This window comes from Pongo abelii, chromosome 13 (assembly GCF_028885655.2).
Source record: "Pongo abelii isolate AG06213 chromosome 13, NHGRI_mPonAbe1-v2.0_pri, whole genome shotgun sequence".
NCBI lineage: Eukaryota > Metazoa > Chordata > Mammalia > Primates > Hominidae > Pongo > Pongo abelii.
Window position 1 is genome coordinate 76,783,290 of NC_071998.2, and position 13,870 is coordinate 76,797,159.

General features: G+C 36.7%; 1 protein-coding gene across 16 annotated transcripts in view; it reads right to left on the bottom strand.

The window, feature by feature from the left end:
- TUT7 (terminal uridylyl transferase 7) overlaps positions 1-13,870 on the bottom strand; it is a 65,293-nt gene that overhangs the window by 5,014 nt on the left and 46,409 nt on the right. For 12 of the 16 annotated variants that reach the window (XM_002819918.6, XM_054520152.2, XM_002819917.6 and 9 more), the window contains 4 exons: positions 12,477-12,524; positions 12,141-12,232; positions 10,362-10,477; positions 8,544-8,869 (listed from right to left, as the gene is read on the bottom strand). In XM_002819918.6, the coding sequence (XP_002819964.4) occupies positions 8,544-8,869; positions 10,362-10,477; positions 12,141-12,232; positions 12,477-12,524 (582 nt within the window). Of the gene's footprint in view, positions 1-2,575; positions 6,107-8,543; positions 8,870-10,361; positions 10,478-12,140; positions 12,233-12,476; positions 12,525-13,870 lie in introns of those variants that run through there. The other 4 variants (XM_054520157.2, XM_054520158.2, XM_054520156.2 and 1 more) reach the window with 4 other exon arrangements.

Genomic DNA, 13,870 nt, shown 5'->3' on the forward strand with positions numbered 1-13,870 from the left:
TATGATTGTGCCACTGCACTCCTACCTGGGTGACAGAGTGAAACCCTTCTCTCTAAAAGAAAAAAAAATGGAAAAACAATGCCAATTCTCTAGAAGGTAAGTTAGTTATTGTTATACTGCTACTTGACCCTGTTTCTGTTTTTCCCAAAATGTTAAACCCTTTGGTAAGTATAGTACTAGTAGTTTTACTACTGTAGCATTTAAACATGTAATCTACTATATCAGAAAAATCTTCACTATACCTGAATATAAAATATTTGCAAGTAAAAAAACAAAAGTACTAGAAATAACAAATGAATGAATTTTTATATAATACAGAGGAATAATATGGCATTTATAAAATTTGGTAAGCATGATAAGAAACCATGCAAAAGTTGGCTAGATCACACTATTAAAACAAACATTCATCTGTATGGCAAACACATATAAGTGAGGTTAAAAGAATAATAAACTGGGCCAGGTGGAGTGGCTCATGCCTGTAATCCCAGCACTTCTGGAAACTGAGGAGGATCATCTGAGCCCAAGAGTTCAAGACGAGCCTGGGCAACATGGCGAGACCCTGTCGCTACAAAAAAAATTTAAAAATCAGCTGAGTGTGGTGTCACTCGCTTATGGTCCCAGCTACTCGGGAGACTGAGATGGGAGGATTGCTTGAGAGTTCAAGGCTGTAGTGAGCTATAATTGAGCCACTGCACTCCAGCCTGGGTGACAGTGAGATCCTGTCAAGAATACTCCAATACAAAAGTACAAAGAAAGATAGATGAAATCATGTAAAAACAAAATGGTAAAGTTCAATGGTAATAATAGGAATTCAAGCAGGTGTAAAATGAAAAAAGACTATCCCAATGAAGTCAGGGTATGGGAAACAATGTCACTGACTCTCCGGGATTGTCAACAATCACAATTTGGGAATATTGGCATCACTGTCAAAATGTGCATACTTTTAAACCTATCATTCTTATAAGCAGGAATTTATCCTGATGAAATAACTAGACAAATATGCGACTATTCATTAGAGTGTTTTATATAAATGGTGCTCTTCCAACCTGGGTCCATGTGTTCCTGAGCCTACCTGACAGGGCATGTGGCTTGATCTCGGTTCACTGCAGCCTCTACCTCCCAGGTTCAAGTGATTCTCCTGCCCTCAGCCTCCTGAGCAGCTGGGATTATAGGCACACACCAGTACACCTGACTAAATCTGTATTTTTAGTAGAGATGGGGTTTCACCATGTTGGCCAGGATGGTCTCGGAACTTCCAACCTCAGGTGATCCACCCACCTCGGTGTCTCAAAGTGCTAGGATTACAGGCGTGAGCCACAGTGCCTGGCTGCAAGGATAGTTTTAAGAGAGTCAGTTTCCAGCTCTTCAACTTCCATATGTACTCTTTCTTAAAAATTATATGCCTGTGAATGCCTTTGTGGTCAAGGCTTAGGCTGGTTTTCAGGAATCACTCCACCTGTCCTTTCTAACTCCCCTTTCACAATTATTCACCTACTTTACAAAAGAAAGGCGTATCTCCTAACCAGCCAAATCCTACTGTGGTGTATTGCCATGAGGCAAAAAAAAAACCCAGAGAAGAGGAGAAGCAAACAAAATGCTGGTATCTGTGGTGAATGTAAATGCCTCTAATAAAAATCCAAATTTTTAGCTTTCATAAAATTACATTGATAGTGGATGATCATTACAAATAATTTTTGATGACACATCACTGTGATTTTTTGTCATGTAATTAAGAAGGAATCAAAATAATTGTGTGGCACTATTGTAATATATCTTCTGTTCCCAAACTCAAAGTATTTCTATTATTTTTAATTTGCTATCATAAAGAATACTGGGGTTTTTCCATTTTTATCAACTATAAAAACAAAAAAATTAGGGATAGAAAAGGAACAGTTTCATTTATGCAGTAAATAATATCGACCCAAAGATGCATGAATGTATAGGGAAAAAAACTCATCTTTCTTATTAAATAAAAGTTGTTGTCAGTGAGTAAACATAAAAAGTAATTATTATTATTTTTTAAATATTATTATTATTATATTTTAAGTTTTAGGGTACATGTGCACAACATGCAGGTTTGTTACATATGTATACATGTGCCATGTTGGTGTCCTGCACCCATTAACTCGTCATTTGGCATTAGGTATAAAAAAAAAAAGTAATTTTTAATTAAAATTTGTAACATTTGTTTTGATCAATGATATATTCTAATAATTGTGAAAACTCAATATAGAAGATATTTTCTTTCATCCTTTGAGATTTAATAAAAAGCTTAAAAATTCAATTTATAGAAAATAGGCTCTAGCTTGTCGCCCCTGTCATTTTTATTGCAGATAAGCATGATAAGCTACTCAATAAAATATTTGAAAATATGTGTAATAAAAATATATCATCTCAGGGAGAAGTTCAAACAAACAAACAAAATATATCATCTTATGCTGAAATTCTATAGAAGTACAACAAAGGAATTCAAGGAGGAAAGGGAAATGATATATAATTTTTGCCTGTTAAAGAGCTGAGCTGTATATAAATGACGGTGGGTATGAAACAGCAATAATATTTATACTTCATTTGATACATTTAAGGCTGATTTAAAAGTTTTATTTTAAAACGTCAATATTTATAGCCCCCCTCCCCCAAGAAATTACATGCTTTGCAACTACAATGAAAGATTTAGATATCAACTTTAAAAATGTACAAGGAAATATATGGACTTTCAATATTTTGGGAAAGAATATGCAACCACAAGTTGTGAAGACACTTGTTATATCAAATATGTGAAAACAGCCAGTCCATTAATAAGACATGATTAAATAAACAATGGTATATTAATACACTAGAATATTCAAAGAAGGGTATCAACAAGAATGATCTATATTCACCGACAATGAGCTCTCCCCATACTATTTTAAAAAGTATTTCTATTATTTTAAGCTTATTATCATAAAGAACACTGGTTTTCGTTTTTTAAAATAAGCAGGCTTTAAAATTCTGGTCAATGATAAAAGCTGTAAAAGAATACATCACCATGAGGGCAAAAAGACATCCACCAATCTCTTACAGCAACTCCAATTTTTCAGATTTCAAGCCATGAGATTAAAATGGAATAAATAAATAGACAGAGGTAGTTTTTTTTTTTGTTTTTTGTTTTTTTGGTAATTTTCTTTACCAAAAAAAGGGTAGGAAGATTAAGGAATAGAAAAAAACATTAGTTTTCTGAGATTCTCATACTGAATAAATTGTCATACATAAACCAGAGTCATTAACTTAAGCATAAAAATCAGTTTATCACTGTGGCACCACAATCTCCACATACTTTTGTTAAAAATTTCCATTACTTGTTTGTCCTGTAAGTTAGAAGAGATAAATTACAGCAAGTGTTTGTTAACCACAGTAACAAAGGGCAGTGATAATTTATTGAGTGATGAGATGTGTCGGATGCTGTGTTAAGTGCTTTATCTACATGAACTTAATCCTTACAATAGTCCTGTGAGGTGTTAGCACCAATTTGCCAAAAAGGAAACTGAGGCACAGAGAGGTTGCATAACTTGACAGAGGTCACACAACTATTAAATGGTTGGGCTGGATTTCAAACTCAAGTGTCTCACTCTAAAACTCATGTTCTTGACCATTCTCCTGCTTTGTCTTTTTATTCCTTCCAAATAAGTTCACCTCTAATCAATAAAACCTACTGAATATCTAAGGCATTGTGTGTGGGGGATAGAGGAGGAGGGAGGTAACAACAAAGAGCAAGGACATTCATGGGATTTTCTATCTACTGTGATCTCCTTTGGGAGTAAAGAACTATATGCAACCTAGAGGAAAGGGGGTAGGCATCAGGAGAGGAAAGAGAACTTGACTGAGTGCCTACTCTGGGCAGTACTTTAATCTCCTTAGCACCCTATGAGATGAACGGTGTTAACACCAATTTTATAGATGACACATCTGGAGCTCAGAGAAACCACATCTCTTGCCTAAGGTCAATACACCATATATGAGAGTAGGGGCTGTCCGTATCAACATGCTTTCTTGAGAAACTACAAGTGGGCCAAAGACATACTTAGCACTATGGAAAGGAAGAGCTGTGGGGAAATTAATACCACTTACAGGTGAGACACAGTTCACATTTATAACAACATAGATAATTTGGATACATATATCACAGATAAACTAGACAGTTATATCATCTGACATATACTTATTTGGAAGAGTCTGATTTATTGGATAGGATAGATTTTAACCACCTATAAAAGTTTTCTCTTTTCTGATATAAAGTAACATAATTATTGCAATACATTTTTCCTGTAGTAAATTTAAGTTAATACTTTTTTTCCAGTTGCTCAAAAGATTTATAAATATGTAGGTTTTTTACTCAGAAGATAATTACAGAAATCGTAACTTACTGTCAATGCCATTTCTAGGTATATGCCTAGCATCTATATTTCTCTCTCAATTGAACAATGCTGGCACTGGAAGACTTGGTAATACCCTGAAGGAATAATAACATCAATGCAATCACCACCACGAACCTTTTCTCCTTTTTTCTGCTCTCACTATATGCAGGCGCTGTTCTAAGTACTTTTACATGGATTTCTCAACATCCCTGTCAGGTATTATTACCCCCTTTTTACACATGAGAAAACTGAGGCATATGGAGGATAAGGCAGTCTCTCAGGATCACAAAGCTAGAAATTACACCATGTAATTGTAAACACTATGCTACGTTATTCTCGGCAAAATGAACACCTTGGCTACACAAGAATTAGTTTTTTTTTCCTATATGAAGTGTTTAGGAAGTATCTGCTCAAGGCTGAAGCTTATGGCCAGGTGTGGTGGTTCATATCTATCATTTTAGTATTTTGGGAGGCCAAGGTGGGAGGATCACATGAGGCCAAGAGTTCAAGACCAGTCTGGGCAACATAGTGAGACCACATCTCTATAAATCAGGAGGCTGAGATGGCTTGGTTTCTAAGTAGCTACCCTGCCTCCACACAGGAGCCATAATGAACCTTTTAAAACAGGATTCAGATAATATCACTCCTTGGCTCAAAACCCTACAATAGTCTCTCATTTCACTTAAAGGGAGAAAAAAACCAACAAAAATGGTACCTACCACTGCTGAAGGTGCTTCATAACCCAGATCTATCCACCCTCTGACTTCACCTCTACCACTCACTCACCCTCCTGCCTGCTCCACTTTTTTTTTTTTTTCAAATTTCTTCTGTCTCTCAAGTTTCCAATCCTGTTCCACTCCTGCCACACTGCCTCAGTGATGCTGCAGGACAACACCTGTTTCCATCTCTGAGTTTACCAGCCTAACACCAATTTCCCCTGATTGGCCCCTTTGCTTCATTTGATTCTTTGCTTAAATGTTACTTTACCAGAGAGGCTGCCTCCTTAGCCAACCATTCTCTTTCCCTTTTCTTGTTTTGTTATTTCTTCCTAGCATTTGCCACCACATGACATATTATCTCTGTATCTCTTTATTGTCTACCTCTTCTGAGAAGGATGCAGAGTAAATGAGAGAAGGGGCTTTGCTTGTTCACTGCTGTATCTTCAGTGTTGAGGCCGGTGTCCTGAACTTGGAAAGGGAGGGGAGAGGCTGGATAACTATTTGTTGAAAGAATGAATAAATGAAGTAGCTGAGAGGTAACAGTGGAGTTCAGGCTAAAGGTTACTTTTTTTCCTTACTTTGTGTGTGGCAAATACTCTCCAGGAGGAGAAAACACTGCTGGCAAGACAGCAGCAACAAAAAGCATGGGACTGGAACAAATAATTGAAGACTCTGGTTGCCACTCATGGGTGGTATAAACATCACTTGGAATTTACAAAACACACAGGCCCATGCTTAACCACTAAAGAATTAGCTTTAGGAAATAAAGGTAGAGGATGGGCAACTGTATGTTTCAAAGTTCCCCCAAATGATTCTGATGTCCAATCCCTGTTAAAAGCACATATTCAGAGAAAAAGTCTCAAAAGGCATGTGGTAAAGTATGCAGTAAATAAAATAACACATATTTGTTTTTTTTAAAACCCACATACCTGACTGGGGACTCAAAAATATTGTTGTTTTTTGTTTCTTTTTGTCTTCATGTAAAAGCACTGCCTAAAAAATGAAATAGACTGGTTTACAAAATCGAAAGGAAGAGCATCTGAAACAGCCTTAAAACCGAAACCATATCCAAGGAGAGCTGAAATAAGGTGTGTGGGTGGCAGAATTTTGCAAGTTAACTGAAAAGCAAGACCATGGGCAGGAGTTCTGAAACAAGGCCCCGCCATCCGGTGCCCAGTAAGCCTCACCACGCACCACACCCGCGCGGCACCGACAGGAGTGCTGCAGGTCAGCCAGAGGAAGGAGGGCCTGGGCTGCTAGCACAGCGCAAGGACCTGGTGCAGAGCTGAGAGCACTCAGGGAGCAGCTCCTGAGTGAACAGATGACAGACATGCCTCCTTCTCCGTTTGAGCTAGGTTTACCTGAACAAATAGACCAGTTGGTTTCAATGGGACAGGTGAGGGGGATCCAAACATACAATCTGATTTAGACATTCCTAAAAAAGAAATTAGCACTTTTTGTTCCTACTTTAAATTGAAAGCAGTAGCCCTGTTTTCAAACTTTCACAGAGAGACTGTCTATTGGTGTGACAGAAGCTCCACTCAGTATATTGTGTGGAGAAAGGAGCAATATATCTGAAGAAACAAGAGAGAGCAGCATAATTTTTAGACAGGAAGAAGCAGCTGATTATTTTTTAACTGCCACCAAAGGAAATTCCCTATATCTATCCCCATGCCTCCACTGTCATTTCGCTTTTAAAATATGATGACTACTAACTTTAATGTGTCAAGACTGCATTCTGAAGGGACCACATTTCTAGATAAGTGCTCTTCCTCATGCTTGGTAATTCTCCTGCCACCCGGACTACCCGCCCCGCATCTTTTTGAGTTGCTGCTGTCCCCACAGGCTGCCAAAATCATTGGTCTAACTGTTGTGAGAGCTTCCCTAGTACACAACTTAAAACTTGCTGCTAGCGAGAAAAAAGAAATTCATCAAAGCTGGGGCAAATTCTCCACTTTGTTGTACCAAAGAGGAAGACTGTAATAATGTTTCAGTCATGACTAATCAACACAGGCCTCGAGTAATTTTAGGAATAATTTTGGGAATACTATTTAAAACTTATCTATACTATTTACAGTCTCCTTACCTGTAAAACAGCAGATATTAATGCATTTAATGAAGCTGTTGTAAAAATTAAATGAAATTATCCATGTAAAGTACTTAAAATAGTGCCTAACTCATAGTGAATGCTCAATGAATGTTAGCAACTATTATTATTGTAATTTCTTTTAAATACATTTTCCTCTTAAAACAACAAAAGAAAAGCACTTTATTATGGTATATGTCCCATGTGAGCAGCTAAAGCTGTATCTTTCATAAACATTTAAACCCTACTCTAAAAATAATAGATAAAAATTTTTAAATATTTTTCTTTTCATATAAAGCTCCTTTAAAAAAGAATGGGTATGATCTAAAAATCTCCTGTCTTAAAAAAAGATACACTATATTGCTGAATATGATAAAATAAAATAGAAGAGAGGTATTCTTGTTCCAAGAACTATACACGTGGAGTATTTTAAGGAAACTGTAAAGCAGCTGACACTTTATGCTATCCACAAACATATATATACAACTGAGGATAGTGACAGGATTGACTACTTTAATTAGAAAAAAAATACTTCCCAATATTTCTTTTCTACACTTATCAAATTTCATCACTTGCACAGTTCTGAGAAGTGAGAATGTAAATTGCTTTGTAAATCATTACTTATTATACACACACAAGGTACCCTTATAGTTAGTAGTCTGTTTAAAAGGTGCCCACAATAGACATTTCACCCATTTAGCAAAAATGGTCAATTTGTATTTAACAACTCAAAGGGGCCAGATTTGTGGATGGTGTTGTTAATGACTGCTAATAGATATTTTCTTCGTCATAAGAATAATCATGCTCACTTGTAGAAAATCAAAATGACAAAATCTACAGAAAATAATCTTCCATAATTCCCCTCTGCAGATTCACCCACTACTAACTATGCAGCCTATTTCTTTCTGTTCCCTTTTCTATGCACGTGCCTGTGTGTGGCTCACCTGTGCACAGAACATGGTGTCCTGAGATAACTCTAGCTACCGCCACCCCTATGATTTGATTTCACAAGTACATATACCAAGTAGCAAAGCTCAAGTTGCAGCTTCTTTTCTGGTCACTGAGGCTACATTTGCAGGTACCAGGGATGACTACACTTTCACCTCACTGATAATCTTAGAAAAGTTCACCAAATGACTCAGGATATAAATAAAGCCAGGAATAAGATATATGGAGGATCAACATTAAAGGAGGGGGAAGGGATTTTACTTTCTTAAAAACAAGATCTTTTTTGAGTAAATATACTGATAAAGAAATAAACATAACTAAATAGTAAAGAGCTCTAAAAAGGAGATTTCCCTTGAGATGTTAGAGCAAACACCAAGGTGTGATAGGTGTCCATACCTGAAGAGCCTTTAAACTGTGGGCATTCCTTTTTAATGTGCCCTTCTCTTCCACAAATAAAACAACGTTTTTCTCTTAAGTCTTTGTCATCCTGTCTCTTCCATTTTTCTACTGGTGGCCTGAGGATCTTCTCCCTCCCCAGGTCAGCAGCTGCCCGCATTGGCTTGGCTTTCTGAGGTGTGCACTGTATGGGCTTATCCTCTTTTGTTGACACCTCCCTTTCTGTGTACTTGTTGTGAATTTCTTTGTCCTCTTTGCTTCTTTTTTCCTTGTTCTCAGGGTATCTTTGGTTCAGGGCATCTTCCTGATCTCGCCGCCGTCTTACTCTGTAGAAGATATCATATTAGTAGCAAAAATCTAAACAGAAGCCTAACAAAATATTAAGGCAATTCCCAAAATATTAAGGCAATTCTAGATTTAAGAGATAACCAGGAATAGAAAGTATTAAAAGGAAAAGCAAGAACCTAAACTAAAATCCATCTTCTCTATTAAGATGCTCCCTCAGGGTTTAAGGGTGCAGTTTTTCTTCTTCATTTTCAAAGTTGCTCTAGTGCTGTAAAACCAATAACTGCAATTAGTGGCACTCCTTGGTTGAATGCCTACTTTGACACTGATGTAATGAAAGGCAAATCATCCGTGGAGTGATTTCTTGAACGGCCTTTCTGGCGCATTAGCATTCTTTCTTTACTTGGCACTGGAAATTTTAGATGTGAAGGCTTAAATTCACAAAGGAACAATGGTTTTAAGATTTATGCTCTTAAAATGTCAAAATCATTTCTCCCTTGTCCTAATAATCACTGATTTTTGAGTAATGAAAAAAAGGACTGGAAAAAAAAAGCTTCTCAAATTCCAGATGGTAACCTAATTTGAGCACCATGTTTTAAAACATTACTGTACAGTTAAAAACACCACCACTACCACTCAAAACAACGTATCCCAAGGCAAGCAAGCAAAAATAGGTCCCTCTTGCCCCCCAATAAATGCCACCAGAAGAAAGCATGGGGACTAAACTGCGTGGCTTACCTACTCACAACAATTATTAAGGGTTAAGTGGAATGCAAACAGAGTGCTAAAATCCAATGAACTGTTTGTGAATATAAATCCCAACGTGCTGAACAGTTACTGTACATTAGAAATGTAACTGAGATCCTGAAGGAACTCATTTGACTATTTACTGACTGAAATGATTCTGAACTTCTCACTACTGTAAAAAGGAAGAATTTTTGTTTCCACTTTTCACCATGTTGGCAAGGCTGGTCTTGAACTCCTGGCCTCAAGTGATCCGCCTGCCTTGGCCTCCCAAAGTGCTGGGATTACATGCATGAGCTACTACACCTGGGCTTTTTTTTTTTTTTTTTTTTTTTTCTGAGACAGAATCTTGCTCTGTTGCCCAGGCTGGAGTGCAATGGCGTGATCTGGGCTCACTGCAATCTCCACCTCCCGGGTTCAAGTGATTCTCCAGCCTCAGCCTCCCAAGTAGCTGGGACTACAGGCGCCCGCCACCATGCTTGGCTAATTTTTAGTAGAGATGAGGTTTCACCATGTGGGTCAGGCTGGTCTTGAACTCCTGACCTCAGGTGATCCACTCGCCTTGGCCTCCCAAAGTGCTGGGATTATAGGCGTGAACCACTGCACCCGGCCTAAAGTCACGTTTTAAATCACTTCATTTCATTAAAAAATAAAATAAAAAACTTAAATGTATCTGAAAACTGCTGGATTTTACACAAGTGTATTTTCTTTGTTATAATAGTACCTCATTTAAAAATTGGGACATTAAGAACATAAAAACACAACCACCCCCTTTGAACATTTACTTACTTTCTCCTCATAGGACAGTCCTTCATGAAGTGTCCGATTTTTCCACAAATTCGACAACATCTATCATTTGGGGCCAGCTCTCCTTCAGTTAACACATCTGGATCAAAAAAGTATTCCTAGAAGAACATAAATATATAAAAGCCTGAACTATTCATGTGAGATCGGAACACAAAGCTAACCAGATATTAAACAGTTATCTTACAATTCAATGTTGATATAACATTACTTTTAATAAATATTATTTATACCGCTTAATTCCAAACAAAATCTAAAACCATCAAGGTCTAACTCAGGATAGTTTTAACTAAATCCATTTTTGTTTATTCCTTTTAGTCATGCAGAGCACTCGTGAGCCCTAACCCTAAAGGTTTAAGCACATTTCTAAAGAAGCGGATGAGTCAGCTTTTCAGGATGAGGGAGGGAGTTGAGGCCAGGTACACAGGCTTTGTCTCCTCATCAAATGAAAAGGCTAAAACCTAATGAAATGAGAAACATGATTTGCATCATACAGATTACATTGAAGAAAAGAAAAAAAACTATGTGTTTCTACTTTGCTTAGTTGTGGCTGCTGAAGGAAAAATAACAGAATAAAGGAAAGATAATGGTCTAGCCTGTAGCCTCTTTGTACTAAAATTAAGGTGGAGGCCAGCAACATGAGCATCCCCAGGGAGCTTGCTGGAAAAGCAGTCTTGAGCCTGATCCTAGACCTGCTGAATCAGAATTCGCACTTTAACAAAATCCTCAGGTGATTTGTTCGAACAAGTTTCAGAAGCACTGGTGTAGAAGCCACATCAATATCTAGCAAAAACCAGATGTACAGATGTAATCAAACACTGAATGTGCCTATAAAGCAATACACTTATGTTAAATTTTAAAAGTCTTCACTGGGAGTACAGAGGGAATAGGGAGTTGTTGGTCAAAGGGTACAAAGTTTCAGATAGACAGGAGGAATAAGTTTTGAGATCTATTGCACAGCAGGGTGACTATAGTCAATAATAGTGTATATTTCAAGATAACCAAGAGTAAATCTCAAATGTCTCCCCACAAAAAATGGTGAGGTGATACATATATATATATATGTTAATTAACGATTTCATCATTCCATATACATGTATCAAATCATCACGTTGTGCTCCATAAACTATATGTCAATTAAAAATAAGATTAAGAAGTATAAGGAAATTAATGCAGAAAAACATAACATTATTCTTAGCAAGATCATCTAGTCCCTAGCCATTTTTCTCTCACTGAAATTATTTTTTTGACATAATTTTGCTTTGTTTTCAATAAATGTGGTTCCTTAAAAACTCGAGTATCAAGTTACATGAGAAGAGAGAGCTGTCTGCTACAGGAAGCACTGTTATCCCCCTAGTCCCAGCAAAAGATTTACTACTTTTTGCAAGCAGATTGGAAAATCTAGATTCTAGATATGTACAAACTGGGCTTGGCCAAGGCTGGCATCAAGCCGAATGCTGGCAGAACAGCAATGCACCTATGAAGGCTAGCACAGATAACCAGAAAAAAAAAGGTATCAAAGAGGAAAACAAGAATTTAACAACCTTAAATCCATCTTCTTGCTATTTCTCTCTATTCAGATGGCCTCTACCCAGGGAGGTTTAAGAAAAAGGGGGGCTCTGGGAATCATTCTGTACTATAGTCATTTATTTTGGCTAGACTCACCGACTTTCTAAATATTTAAGTTACTACTGAAGTGATGTGTACAAATTAGGCACTTTATTTTTTTTATTTTTTATTTTTTGGTATTTCCAACACACTCACCATTTTTGAGGGGTAGTCCTTTGGAAGCCCCTTGACAGGAATACCAAATACTCTTCTACCATTGATAAAAGCCTTCATTATAAAATTTGTCACTAAAAAGAAGAGTAAGAACTCAATTAGGTGGGTTAAAAGGAAAAGAGATTGTATTACAAATGACAACTACCTGGGCCTGGTGGCGCCTGTTATTCTAGCACTCTGGGAGGCTGGGGTAGGAGGATCACTTGAGCCCAGGAGTTTGAGACCAGCCTGGGCAATAAAAGCACAGACCCTGTCTCTATTATAAAAGTAAATAAATAAGTAAAATAAAAAATGAAATTGACAAACGAAGTAACTTACTTTTCCTTGATAATCCAGCTCCAAGATTATGATTCAAATCGAAGGGATCTAAGCAAAAAAATTTAAGAGCAAGTAAGGTAATCAAATAGAAAATGCCACCATTCATCCAATAAGTAAAGTTCATAAAACAAGACAAGAATATCATCTACTTTGCTTATCATTAATAAGTTTTAAATTCACGTGATAGAAAAGAAGTGCAAAAAAAAGTTTTAAATGACACCTGTTAAATGAGCTTCAGTTATAATAAAGCTAAGCAATACATATTCCTAAACATAAGGCAAGTTTTTCCACTACACTCTTCATCAGAATAGAGGGTACTGCTTTATATTTAAATCATTATAAAGCTCTTTATGTTATGACTGGTTGCCTATTTTTGAACAAAATACTGTTTGCAGAAGACACATTAGCCTGATATTACTTAATGACATTAGTTTTGGATGTATATAGAAGTTATAAATACATTTAAAACATTTTAGCACTAAATGTTCCCACTATGTAACAAATTTCTTAAAGATCACTTTAGAAAATAATTCATGATAGAGATTACAAAACACACTTATAAAACACACAGATATATACATCTGTCCCAATGGCATGCCATTGGCTACCTGGATCTTGGGATACAATTTCTAGTAAAAGCTTAATATAGACTCTCATTTGATCTTACATGTCTGCATCTCAAACAACTTAGATAGCTGTATATAGGATATGTTTTGGAATATTGTTTGTTAAATAACCCAGAAAATGGTAGGAACGATGAAAACAATGCTAATGTCAAAGATGTATGTGAGGTCTGAATAAACTGTCTCATGAAATAAATGGGGTTAAGAGCACTATTTCTAAATCCAAATACTGTTTTATAAGTGATCTAAAATAATATACACCCATGATTCATAATTTAGACATTATGTGTAGATATCTAACTTCTATTTTTCACAACCCTAAAACAATATTCAAGAAGGCAAAAAGAAAAAAGTGATGACCTTTTTTCGGGAATCCTCTTATTGAGAAAATGAAGGACTGCATGGATATAGCATACACAAGAGAAGTAAAGAAGTAAAAAGAGGCATCTTCCACTTGCCAGTTATGCTTCTAGTGAACAGTAACTGAGGTGTACCATATTGAGATTGAGACTAACAGTTTATCAAAGCATAGGACCCTTCCTTCAGCTTAACCCTGCAATAATTATGGCTATGAGAGGTTACCTTCATCAGTTTGGTCATTCTTTCTTCAAGTGATTTTTATATGTGTATGTGTATTTTTGGTTATTTGCTTGGTGTAGTGGAGATACTACAATATTAGCTACTGCGCAGTTAAAGAAACTACTACTGGCTGGGCGCTGTGGCTCATGCCTATAATCCCAGCACTTTGGGAGGCTAAGGTGGGCTAATCAC